General features: G+C 39.9%; 1 protein-coding gene across 8 annotated transcripts in view; it reads right to left on the reverse strand.

Moving 5' to 3' along the window:
• AOPEP (aminopeptidase O (putative)) overlaps positions 1-23,260 on the reverse strand; it is a 193,287-nt gene that overhangs the window by 21,922 nt on the left and 148,105 nt on the right. For 7 of the 8 annotated variants that reach the window (XM_082241560.1, XM_082241558.1, XM_082241559.1 and 4 more), the window contains one exon: positions 7,852-7,968. The exons of the other annotated variant lie outside the window; for it this stretch is intronic. In XM_082241560.1, coding sequence (XP_082097686.1) covers positions 7,852-7,968 — 117 coding nt within the window. The remainder of the gene's footprint in view (positions 1-7,851; positions 7,969-23,260) is intronic. 8 annotated transcript variants of the gene reach the window in all.

Below are 23,260 nucleotides of genomic sequence, written 5' to 3' on the forward strand. Positions count from 1 at the left end.
CATAAAGTAAATCACAAGGGAGACTTCTTAGGCCAAGTAAAACCATGTGCCCATCTAGTCCGTTAACACCTGCTCTGGCTAACTAGCTGCAGATCTCCATCATCTCAGACATAAGTCTTTAACACCACCTGCTACCTGATCCTTTTTTAAGTGGAGATGGCAGGGATTGAACCTAAGCTTCATGCGAAACAAGGGGTTACCGAAGCTTCCCTGGGTAGCATAGAATCATAGAATCATAGAGTTGGAAGAGACCGCAAGGGCCATCGAGTCCAACCCCCTGCCAAGCAGGAAACACCATCAGAGCACTCCTGACATATGGTTGTCAAGCCTCTGCTTAAAGACCTCCAAAGTAGGAGACTCCACCACACTCCTTGGCAGCAAATTCCACTGTCGAACAGCTCTTACTGTCAGGAAGTTCTTCCTAATGTTTAGGTGGAATCTTCTTTCTTTTAGTTTGGATCCATTGCTCCCTGTCCGCTTCTCTGGAGCAGCAGAAAACAACCTGTCTCCCTCCTCTATGTGACATCCTTTTATATATTTGAACATGGCTATCATATCACCCCTTAACCTCCTCTTCTCCAGGCTAAACATGCCCAGCTCCCTTAGCCGTTCCTCATAAGGCATCGTTTCCAGGCCTTTGACCATTTTGGTTGCCCTCCTCTGGACACGTCCCACCCTCTGACTCTGAATTCAAGCCAGGCTGTAAAGGAAGGTTCCAGAGGGCACTTAGAGAGTACTCCTGGTCTCCCTTTCCAGCTGTGAGTCAGTGTTTTTAAATTTGGTGTGGAGGAGACCTTAATAACTTTTTCAGGCATTTCTCCCATGTAAGCCTTTTACTATACAGTTGTACCTTGGATCCTGAATGCTTTGGTACTCAGATGTTTTGGCTCCCAAATGCCGCAAACCCGGAAGTGAGTGTTCCAGTTTGCGAATGTTCTTTGGAATCTGAACGTCCAGCGGGGCTTCCGTGGCTTCCGATTGGCTGCAGGAGCTTCCTGCAGCCAATCAGAAGCCGTGCTTTGGTTTCTGAACGTTTTGGTAGTCAAACGCATTTCCGGAACGGATTCCGTTCGACTTCCGAGGTACCACTGTACTTTATTTATTGCTCACACCTACGCACTTTTCATCCCTAGTCTGGCATTTTTGAGATGGGGTAACCCAAAAATAACAGCCCTCAAAATTCACGTATATCATGGATGGATTTTTGTTTTTAACAGTGGATATCCCTACATATAAAAAAAAACAACCACCACTTAAATCACTCTTCAAGGAACAAACACACTTGAACAAAAATGAAAGGGGTTGTTACGTGAGCCCATAACACACTTTAATTAATGCCTTCTACAGAAGGACTTAGGAGAAGTAAAGGTAAAGGTAAAGGTACCCCTGCCCGAACGGGCCAGTCTTGACAGACTGTGGGGTTTGTGCGCCCATCTCACATCTATTGGCCGGGGGCCAGCGCTGTCCGGGGACACTTCCGGGTCACGTGGCCAGCGTGACATCGCTGCTCTGGCGAGCCAGAGCCGCACACGGAACGCCGTTTACCTTCCCGCTATAAAGTGGTACCTATTTATCTACTTGCACTTAAGGGTGGTTTCGAACTGCTTGGTGGGCAGGAGCTGGGACCGAGCAGCGGGAGCGCACCCCGCCGCGGGGATTCGAACCGCCGACCTTTCGATCGGCAAGCCCTAGGCGTTGAGGCTTTAGCCCACAGCGCCACCCGCGTCCCTAGGAGAAGTAGAAACCTTGTAAAGACACAACGTTACTCACTGATCTCTAGTCTTAAAAGTAGCACAACAGGAGAAAGGCATGAGGATTAGGAATGTAAAAGCTGCCTTGTATGAAATCAGGCTAATTGATCAGGCTAATATTGATCAGAACTGTCTGCACTGGCCTTTCCCAACCTGGTGGTCCCCGTATGGTTTGGACTACAATTCCCATCAGTTCTATCTATCATGGCCAGGGCTGGTCCTTCCTTTCTGAATTAAGCAGATTGTGATGTAGGAATCATCCCTTCTCTGACAAGCACTCACAGCTCACTAGTGAAGCCTATCTAGTGTGAAAACTTCTCATATTAAGCTATTCTGATGCTTTCTGAATTATTCTGCAATATTTCATGTTTAGGTTGTTAAGTTTTTAGTGCACACCTCGGGGGTTTTTCTGTCAAAGCTCTCTAAAATAGCAAGATCTTTTAAACTAGAATAATCAATTTCAATATCCCAATGTGCAAGCTTAAGCACCTCTAACATCTGCTTACGGTATACAGAAACTGTACAGTGGGTCATTCACAATCTCTCTGGTTTTTATACAATTAATATTAGCACACTTACTAAGGTGTAAGCCCCACTGGACAAAGCAGGACTAATGTCTAACTAAGCACGCACAGGATGGCACTGCAAAGTTGTTTTCTAAGCTTCTCTAAATGTCAATTCATTCTCTGATGAAAATCTGAAGCAAACAGATCAATATGTAATTCTTTCCAAGAACAAGCCACCTCACTGGAACATACAACAGATTAACACTGATGGTTAATCTAGGTGACCAGATGCAAAAGAACACAACCTCTGCACATTTCACTGTTGTGCAGAAGTTTCAGCAGATGCACCTAGCATGCACACAAGCTGAAATTTCCTCTTTTGTAACATGGTTACTAGCAAGGCAACTTGGAAATTCCTTTGAAGTTGATTCCACTATCACCCCACTACCAAAACTCAAGACGGTAGGAATCTTACAAAAGAACTGTAACAGTATTTCAACAATATTTCACAGGCAAGATATCTAGTCCAGGAGCTAGAAAAAACAATCAAAATCCTCTAAGTTTCTGATAGCAAGCATTGGGCAGGAGAAGTGGTAGACATACCTGAAAACTATTTAAAGTCTAGCAAAACAGATACGCTAATATCTTACATACACTTACCTGGGAGCAAGTCTCACTGAACACTATGGAAGCTTCTTGTATAATATTATTAATATTTTTAAAATAATTTTAAAATAATTTTCTTATCTATATCTCAGCCACTCTGGGTGGCTTCTAAATTGACATACAGTGGTACCTCTGGTCATGTACTTAATTCGTTCCGGAGGTCCGTACTTAACCTGAAACTGTTCTTAACCTGAAGCACCACTTTAGCTAATGGGGCCTCCTGCTGCTGCCGCACCTCCGGAGCACAATTTCTGTTCTTATCCTGAAGCAAAGTTCTTAACCTGAAGCACTATTTCTGGGTTAGCAGATTCTGTAACCTGAAGCGTATGTAATCCGAGGTGCCACTGTACATGGGAGGGCACACTTAGGTTCATTCTTCAGTCTTGAGCACCTCCCTCTTTGTTTCTATTATAGTGTCCAAAACACTATACATTTTGCTATACATTTTTGTGTATACATTTATATTCATTTTGCTCATGTTCCTACTGCTTTAAATCCAAGCTTTGAAGCTCAAAAGAACAAATGAAACATTAATCAAGTCCACTTTGTAAACTCTAATATAGTCTAAAAATAATTTTTAGAGCCAATTTTGCTAATACTGAGAAAGAGGCAGATAGTTCAGATAAAATGCCTTAAAAGCATACTTCGGATTTGACCTATCTAGCAGGAAAGGAAGGAAATTAGCCTTAAAATTGTTTTTCTCCTTGCAAATATTTTTGGCAGTGAAATGTCCTCTGTGGTAAAGCCAAGACTGTTCCAATTATGTATTGTTTAGAACCACACAGCCTCTGTAAAAAATATTAACTTTTTAAACCTCGGTACACGAATACAACGTGTTGCAAGACCAAAATTAACTGAATGCAGAATATGGGCTATACGAGATGCCATTTTAGACTTGGTTTCTCTGATCAGGGCCCTATAATAATATCAAATTACCATCCACGTGGATTATATGCCATCAACGTTTTGAACAGCAACACATGCAGAAGACACTGGTGCATACCCAAGGTCGGCTAGGGCATGTAAGCATATTCAGTGTAGATTACAACAATACTATTATAAATACATTCAGAGGCAAATCTTCGTACGTGAAGCTGCAGTGGCCTTTTATTTTGGTATCCTTGCTCCACAGTGAGTGTTTTAATAATGGAGTAATGGCTGTGGCGTATGCCTGAATGCCTTACCACGTGGTTATTTAAAAAATAATAATAACAACAGGATTTAAAGCATGAATAAATGTGCAGGCTCTGTTTCTTGTGCTAATCATAGTATAATCGTATGGGCGAGACGTGTGTCTAAATCTCGGTGTTGTGGGTCATGTGTTGTAACAACGTTGTTGACCTTCTGGGAGGCAGGTTGGGTGGGCGGGGCGGAATGTCATCCGAAACCTAAAGTTCTACATTCCCTCTTTGATCTCCAGCCCTTCCCAATAGCTCATCAGGTTTTGTCAGAACACATGCTGTCAGCGTGCATTCCCTTCTCATTGATCTTCTGTTCTTACAAATAGCCCCTGGTTATTTGCATTTATGTTCTACACCCAGTGATCCCCCTCCTAACCAAGGGGAGTTTCTTGTGGATAGATGCCGTCTGTCAGCAGAATAAATAAAATCAAACACATCTGCAGAAAATATTTTCATCTGTTTCAGTGTCTCATTTACCAATCCCTGCTTTTTAAAAAAGCATAATCTGCTGAGTGGAACTTATCTCTGAGTACAGTGGTACCTCGGGTTAAGTACTTAATTCGTTCCGGAGGTCCGTTCTTAACCTGAAACAGTTCTTAACCTGAAGCACCACTTTAGCTAATGGGGCCTCCCGCTGCGCCACCGCTGCACGATTTCTGTTCTCATCCTGAAGCAAAGTTCTTAACCTGAAGCACTATTTCTGGGTTAGTGGAGTCAGTAACCTGAAACGTATGTAACCTGAAGCATATGTGACCTGAGGTACCACTGTACATCTCAACATTTGCAGCAGAAAATTACGGTAACGTAAAACAATTTCTGAGTGACCACCTGAAGCCTGCCTACATGACCTTCTCATTTCTACATTTTAGTTTATTGATAAATTGTTACTTTTATATCCCACCTTTCTGCCCAGGAGTTGAAGTTGGCTCTCAGGAGTTGGCTCTCCCCCTGGCCCATTTTATTCTTGCAACCACCCTGTGAGACAGACAAGGGTGAGAGGCAGTGGCAGGCCCAAGGTCACCATGTGAACTACATGGCTGAGTGGGGGGTTTGAACGGCACAAAACATCCTGAATAAAGCAGTGCCCCTAATACAGTGGTGCCCCGCAAGACGAATGCCTCGCAAGACGAAAACTCGCTAGACGAAAGGGTTTTCCGTTTTGGAGGTGCTTCGCAAAACGAATCTCCTATGGGCTTGCTTCGCAAGACGAAAATGTCTTGCGAGTTCCTGCGGGGTTTGCCCCTTTCCCCCCCTTTTTCTAAGCCGCTAAGCCGCTTATCAGCTGATCCGATAAGCCGCTAAAAGCCGCTAATAGCGCTAATCCGTCAATGGGCTTGCTTCGTAAGACGAAAAAAACGCTAGACGAAGAGAATCACAGAACGGATTCTTTTTGTCTTGCGAGGCACCACTGTAACTTGATTTTTATTTTATAACCAGGAAACTCGCCCTCTTCAAATTGAATGTTGTTGATTAAAACCCTCATGCTCAAAACTTCCACACTGGTCCTAGAACTTGCAAAGATTACAAGGAAAAAAAGCTTCAGCAGAGCACTAACTGTATTTGGAGATATGAAAAGCCCCTCGCTTCAACAGGCGACAGTATGTAAACCAACATTCCCTTTTGAGGGGCGTAGGTGCCTGTGATTCAGTAGCTGCATTAATGGTAATGTTATCTTGGTTGCCCTTCTTAAAGGGTCTAGTTAAGCCCTTGATTTCAACTTGCAAAATAAAGCCGACGTAGTGTTTCTGCTACAGAGGTTATAACTTTGTTTCAAAGGCCAAAACTGCATACAAGTTCAGTAGCATGAATTTGACACAATTTATAGTAGAAAGGGGAAATAATAATATCAGTAGGGTGTGAAAATCTCACAGGCCTAGATTCTCTGGCATGAAACTGCAACAGAGGAGTTACAGCTTTGATCTTACCTCCTCAGTTATTTCTCTTCCAGATATAGAAGTCCTGACATTTCTCTGGTATTTGTGTGTGATTAAAATATACCCTAAATATATCTTAATTCCTATAAATAGCAAAGTGAAACTTTCAAGGCTAAGTAAAAATAAATCTGGCATTCAGAACACCATATAAACAAATAAATAAAAGTTGAAATAAACTTGCAACTATTATCATATTACACTGAGCATTTCCTTGGAGAAAGTAGAAATTTTTGAATTGTGTGGTTTTAAATCTGATGTTCTGATCTACAAAAGCTCATGCTAGCACTCCAGAACCTGCAAAAACAAATTACTACAATTATAATGGCTACTCCCCCTGCCATATTCAGTTCTAACCACAGCAATATTTTTTTAAATTAAATTCCTACAGACACTTTCTCTTGTCTTCACACACAAGTAGTTAAAAGTCAAGTTTGGAAATCTTTTTTCTTTGTGCCTGGACAGGCAGTGGCCAATTGGCAACTACTTCTGAAATGCAATCAACGAGCTCTCAAAGCTATTTAATTCTTCTTTCTGAAAATGTATGTATCACCGGTTTTAGCTTTGGACCAATCCCCCAAACAGAGGAAAAGCAGGACGCCATGGAGGTACTGAGGGCTTCTTGAAGAAGGCAAAGGATATCTACAAGATGACACCATTCAAAGCAGGGGCCCATAAAACATTTGGGCAATCTGAACATTAAACAAGGCTCCAGACAAATGTATCTGCTGAAAATAATGGTACTGTCTGTAAGCTTACCATAATGCCAGGTGGGATGATAGGAGAAGCGATAGCAAACACTTGAGTAGGGAAAGAGTGCAGAGCAAGATCTCCATTGTGATTTTCAGGTTTACCTTACCATAAGGAATGGTTTTATCAGTGTTTTCTAATCTCAGTGGGTTGAGGGAGGGGGAGCTCAGCAAGAGTGAAATCTATATGTCCTGGGTGCAATGAAGAACAGAAACTGGGTAAGCCTCTGGGCCAGAAGCACTATATTTCTGCCTGTCCAGCATTATGATGCAGTTTTTCCTCTTTTTTCTCAGCAGAAGTCCCTCATAGTCCCTCAGTTGCCAGAAACAAATTATCACATTTGCAAGATATGCTATAATTACAATGCTTGTTGGCTAAGAAACAACTGTTGCTTGGAATTCATATCACTGAAACGGCATTTTAATTTCTCACAAATGTTAAATCTTTATCCTGTATGGATCAAAAAAGAAGAATTATGTGGATATACAATGAGATACCCCCAGTGAGTGGGGGAGAAAGGGAGACATACTCAATGATTTGTTGTAATCTCTATGTCTTTTGTATGCTTGTTATACCAATAAAAACCAAAAATTAAGATAAAAACAAATGCTCAACCTAACATTTGTGCACTACAATTCTTGATCATGGCTGAACACAAGCATTAAACAATTAAGCACTGGACAAATATGAGCAGGTACTGGATCACAGAAAGCATTGAATACCAATGTGAGACCTTTTTTTTTAAAAAAAACCTCTTGGTGAGTGATTTTTCAAACTCAAAAGACAAAGCTGAAGGATGAAACTTGGCTGTACTCAACTAACCATGCGCTCATACATGTACACACATGCTTAATTAGAAACAAAAGCTTATTAAAAACATAGTTGCACAGCTGAAAGCAGTAAATGCAACCTATGTACTGCCTATACTGCCTCCAGGATAGATTTAGACTTCTTTCATTTATTAAAAAAAATCATATTAACTCTTGATGTAGCATAATGGGGATATTCCCCCACTACTGCCTTATTTGCCAAGTTTATGAGCTCACTATGTCTGTAACTAGATTACCTCTGCATCCTGCTCACGGAGGTGGTAAGTTTTCTGTAAGCACTCCAGCGTTTTTGAACATAATGTCTTCTTTTCCAAGAGGCACTCCAGAAGTAAGACCAGCTGGTCTGGGGAAAGCTAGAAGAAAATAAATAGCTTGTGAGGGGTTTTTTTTTATATAAAAAAAATTGCTTAGTGTATCATTTGACTAAAAGAGACTAGACAGTGAATAGTCTGAGATAACCTGTGTAATTATATCATGTGCATGAAATTCAGGAACAGTTTATTGTAGTTCATTTCTGAAAAGCCTTACATTCTCTGTATTCCAAAAGACTCTTTCCAAAAGGCTAATCAAAACTTATCTACAGTGGTTTCTCAATCAATATTTAGATTAGATGAAAACCGTATTTAGCTTAATGAAATGTTTTTAAAGTTTATTGGGCTCCAAGCTTTATGGAATACATATGCTTGTGACTCTGTTTTGATAAAGGCAGAAAAACAAGAGTGCAAGTTAAACTGCATCAGCTCCCGAAAGCTCAGAAACACAGAAGACTGCTGAACTAGACAGAGGTCTGTCAGTTTTATGATATGAAGCATTTGTTTGTATGACTGAGAAACAAAAACAAGCTCGGTGGCAGACAAGTACGTATTGTGATGGTACATTTCCAGTGCAAAGTTGCCCAAGTTCCCTTTCAGTTGTACAATTGATGAAATATGTGAATACTTGCATCTTTTATGGTGCAACTATATGCCTATTTACTAAGAAACAAGTCCCACTGTGTTCAATGAGCCTTACTCACAGGTAAGTGTGCCAAAGACTGCAGCCATCTTGTGTTTACAGACAAAAAGAGCTAAGAATTTAGGTTCAGGTAATCTGAAGGAAAACGTCTGATGGAGCTTAAGTGTTCCATTTACTCTGTTTTCATCGGATGGAAAAATAAATAATTCATTGAAAACGAAAGTACTAATATATGTCAGCTACCAGGAGATATCATTTGATTTGGAAATTCTGGGCTTTCTTATTTACTTTCTACAAGTGTACAGCATGAAAAAGAAAATAAAAAATGCCATGTGTAGAAATAAGCTTGTGCATGCAAAACAGAAGCATGGTATTACTCAGTAATCCCACTTTATCACATCTGAACACCAACTGTTGAAATGCTTCCAGATCTTTTTGTGTGACGGCTTTGCCTAGTGTACCCATACTTGCTATATTTTGGTACGGGGATCAAATTCTAACAAATAAAGAACACGGACTCCATATGGATAGATTTGATTACATTAACCCACAAATTCCCACTTAAAATCAATACTGTACAGAAAATGCACTTTAAAATCCTAACTGTCAAACCAGATGATAAAACAACAAATTTAAGCATAAGGCCCACTTTCAGGATTCTTAGAATAACCCTGTATCGCTTGCAGCCCTAACCATATTATGATTTTCTTCACTGGTGTCACTTGTGAGATCACCCTTAAAACAGAAAAGGAACAAGGTAATAGCTGATTATCCTAGACATTTTTTGGCTACTCAAATGTCCCAAACCCTGAAGATTAAGCTCATTTGCAATAGAAATTACTATGGAATTAACTCCCTATCTTGGGAGAAATCATTGTTTTCTCTTTCCATCTGCTTTGGGCCCTCCTCACCAGTCTGGTTGTTGTAGTTTAAATATGTATACTGCCCTTCATCTGAATATCACAGAGCAGTTCACAACATAAAGATACAAAATGAGAACACAATTTACATAATAAAACCAAAACAAAAAACCCTAATAACCCTCCTCCCACAAACACATTTAGAGACCACAGAATCTTCAGCCAGCCAGCCAAAGGCCTGGTTATAGAGAAATGTTTTCTCCTAGTGCCTAAAGATATGTAATGAAGGTGCCAGGAAAGTCTCCCTGGGGACAGCAGTCCACAAACAGGGAGCCACTGCAGAGAAGGCCCCTTCCCGGGTTGCCACCCTCTGGACCTCTTGTGGTCCTTGAGGTGTTGTGATCCTGAGTCATTTTCATTTAATTAAGAGTCTCTTGTGTATGAATCAGCCATGAAGGGACAGATGATTTTGTGCTCATTGACTAGCCTCTACATGTCCTCAGGTACAGTGGTACCTCGCAAGACGAATGCCTCGCAAGACGAAAAACGCGCAAGATGAAATAGTTTTCCGTTTTTTGAGTCGTTCCGCAAGACGAATTTTCCTATGGGCTTGCTTCGCAAGACGAAACGTCTTGCGAGTTCTTGCGAGTTTGTTTCCTTTTTCTTATAGCCGCTAAGCGCCGTGCTTCGCAAGACGAAAAAACCGCAAGACGAAGAGACTCGCGGAACGGATTAATTTCGTCTTGCGAGGCACCACTGTAAATGTAAATTTCTCATCACTTTGTAACCTGCAATCATTCTTTGTTAGTCTCCTTAAATTGAAGAGATGACATGCCATAAATGAGTACAGGTTTATAGAATGATTTGTTTTTTGAGTCTTTGAATGGTGTCTCAAAGGGGAAATTTACACGACTACTTCAGTACATGGCAGCTGACTGAGAAACCTAGTGCGAGCTGGCTTCCAGCTTCTCCAGCCTCAGCTGAGCTTATCACATGCATGTGCCCCCAAGCATTTTACTAGCTGTAATAGTGCCAAAACAAAACAAAACAAAACAAAACAAAACCACTGTGGTGGTGCATGAACCTGACTGGCTAGGCATGGTCATCCAAAACTGACCCCTGCTTCTCAGTGTTTGTGTGATGATGCATTAAAATACTGTACTTAAAATATATTTCTTAAATATATGTGAGCACAGATACATACATGTGCATGTTTAAAGCTGCAACCCTAAGCACACATACTACAAAGCAAATGACAGTAAACTCAATGGAACTTGCTTCTGCTTGGGATCGTGAAGCAAACTACTTGTTTCTTGGAAATCAGAAATGCACCAGTAAGAAAACATAAAATAAATAGTTGTTAAAGGCAGCAATATTTTAAATATAGGCTTTTATGCTCCCCCCTTTAAGTTTACTTCAACTTTAGTAAAGGTAAAGGGACCCCGACCATTAGGTCCAGTCGTGACCGACTCTGGGGTTGTGGTGCTCATCTCACTTTATTGGCCAAGGGAGCCGGCGTACAGCTTCCGGGTCATGTGGCCAGCATGACTAAGCCGCTTCCGGCGAACCAAAGCAGTGCATGGAAACGCCGTTTACCTTCCCGCTGGAGTGGTACCTATTTATCTTTCTCTCTCTCTCTTTTTTAAATGATATTTATTAAAAGTTTAACAATTACAGAAAAAAGAAAAAAAGAAAACAACACAAAATTTAACAAGACATACATTACAATACATAAAAAGGAAACCATAAAAAACAATACAACAATATAACAAAAAAGAACAACACTAAAAATCCAATATTCCATATCTTTATCTTTCATTTACTTGTTTCATCGACCTCCTCACACCTCCCTTTTTGTATTCTAGTTCAGTTAATTGTTTCAGCAAATTCTTTCCATCTTTCTCAATTTTTGTTGTATAATTTATCTTAACAGTCTAACCTATTTATTAACTCAGCAAATCCTTTCCATCTTTAACTGTATTCTGTCATTAAATTACCTTAATTTATTTTAACCTTATCTTACCATAAAAAGCCTTAAAACTTAATACTTATTTATACATAACTCCTTATATCATTTCTACTAAAACCAAGTTTCATTCCAACGTTTTTCCTAACACTCATTAATTTTACACTAATTCTCAAAATGAATTTTTAAAAACTTTCTTCCAATCTTCATCCAACGTCTCTTCTTCCTGGTCTCGGGTTATGTCAGTCTTTTCTATCCATTCCATCTAGTCCATCAACCTGGTGATCTTCTGTCCGAGGCTCTTAAGTCTTTTCCATGTCCCTTCTGCAGATCTTCTTCTTGTTTATACCTGCACTTTACTTTGTCTTTTGCTGATCTTATTCTTAATTTCCTTCCTTTCTCATTGAGGAGTAGGTCTCGGAGAGACTCCAACCAAACCATGTCTCCATCCCCCCTCGGCAGGTCAGCCCATTCTCCACAGTCAGCACTGTAATCCAAAAAGTATTTATAGGCATGTTTCAAAGTCCCTCCAAAGTTAAGAACCCCCACAACTCCAGACTCCCCCTGGCCCAAAACCATATCCCAAAAGCCAAAACATCCCTGCATAGGGGGGTCCATCCAACTTCCCATCTCCAAACCAAACAGTACTCCATCTCTCCAAATCTGACTTTCTCCAGATTCAGTCGTCAAAGACAGCAGTTTATGTTCCGACAAGGCCTCGGGTCTCTCCATTTGTTTTACTTGAGGTTCAACAACAACCTCCTCCATTATCTTCTGCACTTGCCCTGTCAAAGCAGATTCCTGGGTTGGTTCCTGAGTGGTTTCTATATGAATATTCACTGTTTGTCCAAAATTACTGACTGCAACAGTCATCAAATCCATCTTCTCATGCAGCTGCTCCAACAAAACACTTGTCTTGCAAAAAGCAAGCACCAAAACTTCTTCTAAGCACATTCTTATCCAAGGTCAAAGTCTGGTCTCACGATCCTTAATCTCCACAGCTGTGGAATTCCCCAAATCGACTCCAGCAACAGTTTAACAAGCTCCCTCTAGAGGAGACAATTTCTATTTGTATCCATCTTTTGAAAGCAGGTCCAGCAAGGAAAAAAAAATTACTTTCATTTTTCAAATATTTTGTTTCTTTTAAATGCAAAAGGCAACATTGGAATCAATATGTTTCTCTTTTTTAACTATCTGTCAAAAGATGTTTCATTCACAGTCGATGAACTTCCCCAAAACGTCTGTCTCTGACACCCCGTTCCCAGGTTCGAGACGGTGGAAATTTATCTTTCTTTACTCTCTCTCTCCTGCAGGTTTAAACAATCTAAGATCCCCCCCCTTCTACTGCTTCCAAGAGGGGTTTTGGTAATTTTAACTGAAGGAAATTTAGTCCTTTATATATGACTTTCCATACTTTAGCTTGCAAAATTTTTGCTTCAGTCTATTTACAAAAGCGGAAGGTGGACTTCCTGTTTAGAACCTTCCCGCTTCGGTGCCAAATTTAAATGTTTCATAGTCCAATTTTCCGTTCTACTCACGGGTAGTTGTTTAGAGTCCAACTGTCCACAGGAAAAAGTCAGCGCCCTCCGGCAACGGCTGTGCGGCTTCACTCTGTAAAAGTAGCAGTCGATTCAAAACACCGCGCCACTCACCCCACTTCGCTTCGGATCCCCTAAAAAGGGTTTCCCCGCGAGTAGGGGAGGCGCTCTTGGTGTCAGCCGAATCCCACATTCCCAGGCTTCCTCTGCCTGGGATTTTTGAAGGGTCTCCGCCTTCGCCGCCGCGGCAAGACCCGATTTTCACGGAGCGGGTTCCTCTCGGTCAGAGGAACTCCGCCATTGCCAATGGCGCTAACCCGGAAGTCGGTACCTATTTATCTACTTGCACTTTGATGTGCTTTCGGACTGCTAGGTTGGCAGGAGCAGGGACCGAGCAACGAGAGCTCACCCCGTCACGGGGATTCGAACCGCCGATCTTCTGATCAACAAGTCCTAGGCTCTGTGGCTTAAACCTCAGCGCCACCTAGAAGGGGTTGCCGAACCAACATTGTGTCCTGCAGATGTTGTGGACTTTGACTCCCAATGCAGACCATTGGATATGCAAGACTGAGCCAATAAGAGCTGCTGTCCACCATATCTGGAGGTCTCCATGTTGACTCTCCCAATAGGTGTTAAAGATTAACTGCTTTGAAGATATAGGGAACCTAAACTAAAACTAAAAAGCTGGGGAGACTTCTTGGAAATTAATGTCTTGGCAAGGGAATTACTTCTGAATGTAAATTGAATTTCAAATGCTGCATAACACCATCTAATAAATGTCACTTCTAAAAGGAAATGGCACCAAAGATTTAGAAATTGAAGGGTAGTTGTGGTTTCTTTTGAAATGTATCTTTGGCAGAGACCTTACATGCTACACATACAAGGAGCTATTGTTTAAAAGAAAGTTCATTAAAGATCTGACTTTGGCCAAGAAAAGCAGAGAAATGTAGAAGCAAGGTAACCACATGTCCTTGCTTTACCTCACTGAGCCTCATATATAGCTCTGTATTTCGTGGCGGAGGCCTTTGGCTTTGAACAACTGTGAAAATCTAGAAGCACAGCAGATCAAAGAGTTGGCTATTTTTCATGCATTCCCCCAAGAAGCGACACCCCCCCCCCCGTTCTTAATTTCATGTTAAGAGTTAATGCTGACAGATCTGTAACTAAAATAAAATTAATGGGTGTATAAGTACTAATAACATTAATAAAGCAAGACAGAGTACTAATGCAAATGCTTGACTATAGGCCTTATACTGATTCCAGGACTGAACTTGTATAGACACAACAAAGCCTACAATGTTATACCCATGGACCCAGGAGTAAGCTTCACTGAACCAGTGGAACTTGTCTGAGTTGACACGTGTAGGATTGCACCAAAAATCACACTGAAAAATGTGTTTCTCTCCTCTGGTTCCTTTGCATACGAGGGACCCTTTTCCAATAGATTTTAATCAGTTCAATAAACTTCCAGTACTTGAGGACAACCTTGGTCTATTTTCACATAAGGTACATTTGTGACATTCTCAAGATACCCTCTCACACCAGTATGTGAATACAGTGGTACCTCGGGTTACATACGCTTCAGGTTACAGACTCTGCTAACCCAGAAATAGTACCTCGGGTTAAGAACTTTGCTTCAGGATGAGAACAGAAATCGTGTTCCAGCGGGGTGGCGGCAGCTGGAGGCCCCATTAGCTAAAGTGGTGCTTCAGGTTAAGAACGGACCTCCGGAACGAATTAAGTACTTAACCCGAGGTACCACTGTAGTTAGTGCAGAATACAATGCAGAAAACAAAAGAAAGGCACATTGTAATCACTATAGTGTTATATTCACATTATAGATTGATTTAAGCAAAAACAACCAAATAATCACATTAAGAAAAACTGTCTTAAAACTATCAGTTTACCTGATGTGACAAGATTTTCATTTATGAACTTTCTCCACTGACACATAATTTGTTTATGTGACCAAATGTTTCCATGCATGATGTCTGATCTGCAGCAGCAATTTGAAACAACTGTAACCATGTGATATGTATCTCCTGTATTCCTATCACTTTCTTGTCATCAACACACACTATCCTCAGTTGTTTGCTTATATTTTCCAAAAGTCAACAATATCACCAAAAGTGCCTTTTGGGCAGAATGCCACAATTTTCAAATAACCTACGTCAGAGTACTTCCACATAAGGCAACACAAGTTGTTTGCTGTCAGCACTCAAAGTGGGATAGTTACTTTTCAAATTAAGATGAGACTCAATTACAGCTGCTGAAAAGTGGTGGAATGTTTTCAGATCTACCAGGGGGAAAAGTGGGAACATGTCTTACCTAGACAGGCTCTGCCTGCTGTAGAAGATAAAGACTCCACATCACAACTCTAAAAGTGTTACTGTACAAGTGAGCTTACTTCATGATTTCAGTGAAAATCATCCATATACAACGGGTTGGATCAATACATTGTTTACAGAGGTGGGAGAATTCCCTGAGCAGTGATCCACTTTGGGGACTTTCCTACCATCCCATCAGCAGGGTGGGAGACAGGGGGCAAATTTACTCCTCCCCCATAAGTCTCCAACGCCACCTACTACACCAGGCATCCCCAACCTTCAGCCCTCCTGATGTTTTGGCCTACAACTCCCACGATCCCTAGCTAACAGGACCAGTGGTCAGGGATGATGGGAACTGCAGTCCAAAACATCTGGAGGGCTGAAGGTTGGGGATTCCTGTACTACACTGTTCCAGGGGGTTCCTAATCTGCCAGCAGGATCTCTCTGCTGGATCAAAAGCTTTCCATGGATGGAAGGAGCCTTTCTGCCTGCATGAGGCGAAGTCCAGACCCAATCCATTAGGCATACATGCTGTGACTAAGCTGCTTCTGATATAAAAGCTAATGAGGAGGTACATGTGCCCTTGAGACCTTTACGTCTGCAAAGTGTTGGTAAAAGCCTAGAGGCAACTGAACAGGAGTGAAGATATGCAATGGTCATTTCTGAGAGCTTTGGCTAGGAAGTAGTCCATAAAATTTAACAAGCAAAGCAAGTTAAAAAGAACTGACGTGTGGATGATAAAAATACAGCGACCTCTGCTGGTATGAAATGTGTTTTGCTGAAACACAATGTGAAGCAGACACTTCTAAGCCTAACCCATCTTTATCCCATAAAAATAAAGTTATTTTCCCATGATTGTTTGTACCACATGTTCTTTCAAGTAAGCGTACTAGGGAGAGGACATAAATTATTACGCTGTGATTGAGCATGCTGAAGTATCTTGTAACATTCCAAAGAACAGCACCATATGCCAGCTAGAAAGCCATTTCCCCTGAAATGGAAGCCTTACTAGACTCTGTTTTTTAAAGGCAAATAATCCTATAACTGCAACTATTAAGGTTTTAAATCATTGTTACTGTGTTACAAACAAAACATGCCAAATTGTGCTCTACTTCTCTACAGGATCATGAACCCTCCCTGCTTTTTGGAGATTGCATTACTTAGCCTTTAAATTTCAAAGATGACTCAGAATAATGCAATAATGCAAAATAAAGTTTGCAAAGAGCAACAAATATAAAAAGATGCAGTCAAACAAAAGATAAGAAACACAGCACCAGACTATTGCTAGATTGACAGATTGTCTGATTCCATATAAAACAGCTCTGTATGCTCTTACTAAACAGTTCGTGCATAGATTTGGGTTCTCCAAATACTGAGTCTGAGTTTATGCAACTACTGGGTAAGAAACAAGACATGTACCTTTGCAATTTTTCATCTCCGTCAACAAGCTAAATTTTAAAATGTCAAAATCATTGTCCTTTATTTTGCCATAAAGTGCTGAGCTGCCAATTGTTTTGAGAAAGTTTCCACAAAGCAAGCTCAGGAATTTTTTTTTTATTTTTTTTTTTTGGTAAAGCATTATCTGACAGTTTCCCTGGCTCCTTCTTCCCAATAACTTGTAAAAAGCACAGTGAAAACCAACCTTGCCTCTTCCCAAGCTTTCTCGCTGCTTTCTACAAGGTCATTGGCCTCTCATCCCAGAAGACCACCCACCCTAAAAGAGACTATTTGTCAACCCTTGTATTAGCATAATGTAATAAATGCCAGGTCCACAATTTATGCTAGGAAAAAATGTCATTGAAACATTTGACTACTGACCTTCAACAGCCATAAAAATGTGACACAGATAAATGCACTTGAGCATCCAGCAGCATTACTTGCAGTGCGCCCCTAAGCCAGGACACAAATCACCAAAGGAATACAGCTGGTATGTTGAATATCCCATTTGCTACAGCCTGCACTTGAATGAAGTCATTGAAAGCCTCCTCAAAGGGAAATGTGCCCTGGACTAATGCAGCAACCAATTGACGGTGGCGTGATTTCTATTATTACTCCATTATCACACTGGGATCAGTGCCTAAATGAGCATACTTCCTCCCTGATGCCATTTCCTTTTATCCTGGCTGTATTCTAAAAGCGGATCAATGGTAGTAATACATATGATGTCACTTCAATTTACAGCTACTGCCTCCCTCTCCTACATCTACAGATAGATCAATTCTTTCCAAAAATGGTTAAGAAATGCACGAGGAGTCAATTCTCCAAGAAATTGGTTCTCTGCTATATTTGACCATGTTATTGTGGAAAGGAACTGTTTATACTGACTGAAAACAGCAGTTGGGTGTGGGGAGAGAAGAGGAGGCTCAAAAAAAAAAAAATCACTACTGTGTACTGGAGAATGCTGGCTAAAACTCAACACAAACAAGTCCCAAAACAGAATTAGAGAATTTGACCTTTGAATATTACAAAGAGAAGCCTTCTAGCTTCAGACACAACAGAGTCAAGCACTTTTTCCCCCTGCTTGAAGGGGCGTTTGTGTAGAATGCTTTCTCAGTAAATTTCTTTTACAAGATTTCCCAAACTAAATGCCTTCCTACCCTTCTCTTTTAAAAAGAATGAGAGGGTGGGGGAAGCTAACCCACAGCTTTGATAGTGAATGGCTCCCTTTAGTTAGAGCTTCCTCATTAAATACAGATAAGAAAGCAGTGCTAGTGGTCCAAAAAACAGGGTTTATAGGCTCAGGGTATCTTTCACAGCCTGTACTTTCAGTCAAAACCAAAAAGAATAAAAGGGAGACCGTTAAGACACTTTAGTCATAAACTCTTTGTCAATTTGCCTTCAGGGCTGTTTTCTGCTGGCTGCAATTAAACTAAAACATTCTTAAGACAATTGCTTCTCCTCACAAGGACAAAAATAAAGGAAAATGAAATATTACGAAGAGCTCAAAGCGCCGTTTTTTTTTAACAGCAAACACATTTAGAAAGACATTGTCACGGTATACCTCAAATGATATTTGTGAATGCTGTTGTTTTAATCTAAGCTCCTTTCTTTCAAATGAATGCAAGCAGTTCTCCTTCAGGGACAAACATATGCTCATTTCAGCCAACATATGAATTTAATAAAAGTATCCAGAAAACCAGCTGCTAACAAGCGTATTGATACACTGTAGTTAAAAGATTCAAATACTGTACTGGAAAAACTTATATGGATTTGAATTAGGACGCATATGCAGAAAGAAGTCTGGAGCTGTGTATCTGACTTCCAATGAAGCTAAAAGAACAGAAATGGTCTGAGGCAAATAACTCTGGTCTACCAATTTATTTATCACATTTATATCTCACCCTTCATGCAAGGAGTTCAAGTCAGTGTTTACATCCTTATCTTGTCTTCACAGCAACCTTGTGAAGTAAGTTAATATGAGAGATCACTTGCACAGTCAACCAGGTTGGCTTTGTTTGTTTTCTTTTACACAAGAAGTTTAAATTGCCTCTCTCACACTGTGCCCATAGGGAAGAGATGCATTTTCACTATGAACAAGCTTTCTAGTCAGTGAGTGTTTTACACCTGCATTACAAACCTGGACTTGAAGGTTGAACTCCCTTGCGTCTCAGTGTGAAAATATCATTTGATTTACAGCTGAGGGAGGATTCGAAACCAGGTATCCCTGACTCAAATCTGGTTCTGGTTTGTAATGTGCCATGTTATATTTAATATACAGTATGAAATGACAGAAAAGATTGCCGGGGGGGGGGTTCATTTAGAAAAAAAATGTATCTTCTGAATATAAATGGACAATTTATCTCACACCTCAGAATTACTGATATTTTTCTAATAGCTACATTGTTTTTCAGGGTCTTAAAATGAACCGAACCCCGTAAAACGGGATCTGAAATGCACTAGAAAGAGGTTTGTGAAAGGAAGCTATTGTGGCATGTCACCTATATGCTGGGCAGACTGTGAGTCAATATCCTTCTTAAATTGTGGTGTCCAGAACTGGACATAGTACTCCAGGTGTGGTCTGACCTGGGCAGAAAAGACAGCAACTATGACTTCCCTTGATCAGGACACTATTTCTTCTGTTGATGCGGCCTAGGATAGCATTAGTCACACTGTTGACTCATGGAAAGCTTGCGGTCTACTAAGACCCCTAGATACCTTTCCACATGTACTACTGGTTTGCCAGGTGTCCCCCATCATTTATTTGTGCAGCTGGTTCTTCATTTGGGCCCAGTTCTCCAATCTTCTAAGGTCATCTTGAATCCTGTCACTCTGACTACACCTCCCAGTTTGGTGTCATCTGCAAATTGGATGAGCGTCCCCTCAGTACCCTCTTTGTAAACAACTTGGATGATGCTGAACAACAATGAACCCAGGACTCCCCACCTGGCACTTTTTCCCAAGATGACAAAGAACAGTTAACAAGCCCTTTTTGGGTTTGGTCAGTCAACCAGCTACAAATTCACCTAATAGTTATCTCGTCCAGTCCACATTTTACCAGCTTTTCCGAAAGAATATTATGGGGGGAAATCAAGATACACTATGTCCATAGAATTCCCCTGATCCACCAAGCTTGTAACTCTATGACATGATTTTCAATAGTAGATGCACATGGGGGAAAATATATCATGATGTGTCGAAGATGGGTCAGTAGAAGTTACTACTGATCAGGAAACTCTCATTAAGGATAGCAGAATGAAGTCAACTAGGCCTCTTTGCAATATGTGTTTGAAGAGGCTGGTTTATACCTAGCGGCTGACCAGATAGACTTCAACAGGCAAAGTTCTCAAGAGTATGTAAAATATATTTCCGATAATTCACATAATGGAAAGATCTACTTAAGGAGAAATCTGAAATCCGCAATGCAATCTAAGTGCACTGAAATGTCATAAATGATTAAACTTATAAGATCTAACGAAGTGTTGAGCTAGCAAAATGGAAACCAGGTGGCTTCTAAGCAGGTTTGGTCAGGTTATATGGCATTTTCCTCCAGCCCTAACATTCAAGAAGAAACATTTCACCAGAACGTTACCCTTGAGCATAATAATTCCATTTTAGAGATAATAGACTCTACCCCAACCTTTAATGCATGTCCTATACACATAGATTTTATGTTGATTGCCCTGTATATCACAAGCTGTCTATGTAGGCATAACCTTTATTTTAAAAACAGATTTAAAAAAAGAATGATGTGAAAGAGATTTAATGAATCCTGTTATAAGAAACAGAATTTATTGGTAGTCCTTTTTAGTTGAGCTGATGACATTTAAGTGAATTTGTATAATAATATTACCATTTAATAAGAGGGGACAAATTGTGTTGCCATAGCTACCTCAAGGATTTGGAAGAAATTTCTGCTACAAACTCATGTTTTTGAGGTTTAATAATTCATCCGTAAACATTTAATCCAGGGTGAGTTTTTCTAGACAAGAATTTGGCTGAACAGTGATGTGGTTTTGCTGTTTTTTAAACTACAGTGCAAAGGAGGTTTTATATTAACATCAGATATGCTGTCACAAAAATGAGCCCAGTTTCTTTACACTTTTCAGATAATTTAAGTAGAAGTTAAATATTGTTTTTGTATGAAAACTACATTGCAATTGGGCCATACTTATCCTTATTTTGGGGAGAAGGTGGGAAATCAACAAAGGCACAGATAGCTCACTGTGTTTGTCTCGTGTTTAATTAGAATAGAGACAAGTTACTTCACTTTCATTTGAAGTGCTGTTAATTTAGTCAGAAGATACCTATAGAGACAAAATAATTTCTTTCAGTACTATCCCATACACTACAGGTTTGCAATAAAAAGCTCAGGTTGCTGTAAAGCGAGCAAAGACTTTTAAAAAATGAATTCTTTTTAACACCTTCTTTCCTGGGTCTGCAACACTGGAGACTAGCTTCCATCGTTTTAAAGCACAATATCCTATGACTGTTTTGCTGTGCTATTTAGTAAGAAAGTTTTGATATTACAGTGGTACCTCAGGTTACATATGCTTCAGGTTACAGACTCTGCTAACCCAGAAATAGTGCTTCAGGTTAAGAACTTTGCTTCAGGATGAGAACAGAAATTGTGCTCCGGCGGCACGGCAGCAGCGGGAGGCCCCATTAGCTAAAGTGGTGCTTCATTTTAAGAACAGTTTCAGGTTAAGAACGGACCTCCGGAACGAATTAAGTACGTAACCCAAGGTACCACTGTACAACCATCTTGTCCAAGTTTCACTTCCCATTATTTCAGAGCCAAATATGTAATGACGTGAAGTGCATCTTTGGTTTTAACTTGCATATAACATCAGCTGAAGGGCAGTGATAATGATCAAAATCACAGAATGTGTGGAGAGCAACCCACTCTACAGTCCTAAGGAAAATCCATGCTTTGGTATTTGCCTTCAAGAGCAATTCCCCCAATGGTACTTAGCATCAGAAATGTCTGCCTAAGCATCAGTTTTCATATAGTTTTAAATATAGATATGTTATGGCACTCAGGTCACATTACTGCCACCCCCTTTGACCAAAAAGGACAACTTGGTTTTCGACACAACAAAAATATTTTTTTAAAAAAACCTTAAAACCTGAACACTGTGGCAATTCACTTTAAAAATCATGAACTTTAGTCCCCAATTATTTTATATTCTCCAGAATGATCTAATATGCAAAAAATGTCCAGAAGTCTGCCTTCCACTCCCATTCTGTGTATTTTTAGAGTCCATTCCAGATATTTTCCATCCCCGATTAGCTCAGAAATTTTTATATGAAACACAATAAAACATTCAAGTATTAGCGACCACCTTCTAAAATCAAATTAAACAGAACGCCAACCACAACAATTAAGCAGAGATTCCATCAACTTGTAAGAATGTAATAAACTATGTTTTATGTTTTCTCTTTTCTTTATGCCCTGTCCCTTTATCCACCTTCTGCCTATTCCTCTTCACTGCATCACTTACATTCATACAACAGTTCATTCTAACACAACACAAACATACACTGCCCACAAAGTTAAATATAGGATTAATTTACAACAGGAATATGGTAAGAAATTTACACACACAAACAAATATTCTTAAAACCCACTGACTATTATGATACAAAATGCTAATTTATTTTTCATTTTAGCAGCTTGAATGATTTTATTAATATTATTTTGTAAGTGGCTCCAAGACTCATGGCTTTCCCAGAGCAACTAGGAGATATTTTAAATAAATATTTTAAATAAGCAGTTTAGACAAAACGTGGATGTTCAGTTTGAACCCAGATATGCATCTGAATGTACATCCCATTGAAAGCAATACAGATGTATGTCCCCTACAACCAAGTGCACATTTGATTTACACCTGCTTTCAGTGCTTGAACTGTCTTCTTTCGATTAGGCTAATCAATTTTTGCTTTAATTTTACTACTGCAATTATGAACTCAACAATCCAAATGCTTCCAGACTATATGTACAATTCTTGGAAACTCTGGCAATGTCAATTCAGATAAAATTGCCAAAAATATCTCCTTTACAGAATACTTTGGTAGCCTATTTCATGATTTAACTAGATTTTTTAATAACTGGCAGGTGTTAATTATTGGATGCTACAGAATATTATTCTCAAGGTGTTACAGTTACTTACAGAACCATTTCTATAACATTCTAAGAGGTTGCTAACATTGTTTTTTAAAAAATTCAAAGAAATCTGCAAACCAGCACTATGTAAAAAGTGTTCCCTATTCAACTATTGATGTTCTTAAAGTTGGTACTAAAAACTATTTGACTGTCATCACTTTAGTGAATTAAAGTTTCCATCAGTAGGTTTTTCTTTTGACTTTTATCATACTCTTTATAGATGCACAATTTAAGTAACATAAAAATTTAAAACATTGCCTGTAAGCAGAAGAAAATGGGAACATCTCCTACATATCCTATATTAATGTTAAAAGATGCTGGGCAGAACACAAGTTCCATTTATTATGACAGAGCTTTCATAGTAAAAACATTCCTGGGGATTGTACCCACAGAAATA

The sequence above is a fragment of the Podarcis vaucheri genome (assembly GCF_965113315.1).
Source record: "Podarcis vaucheri genome assembly, chromosome: 11".
In the NCBI taxonomy this organism is placed as follows: domain Eukaryota; kingdom Metazoa; phylum Chordata; class Lepidosauria; order Squamata; family Lacertidae; genus Podarcis; species Podarcis vaucheri.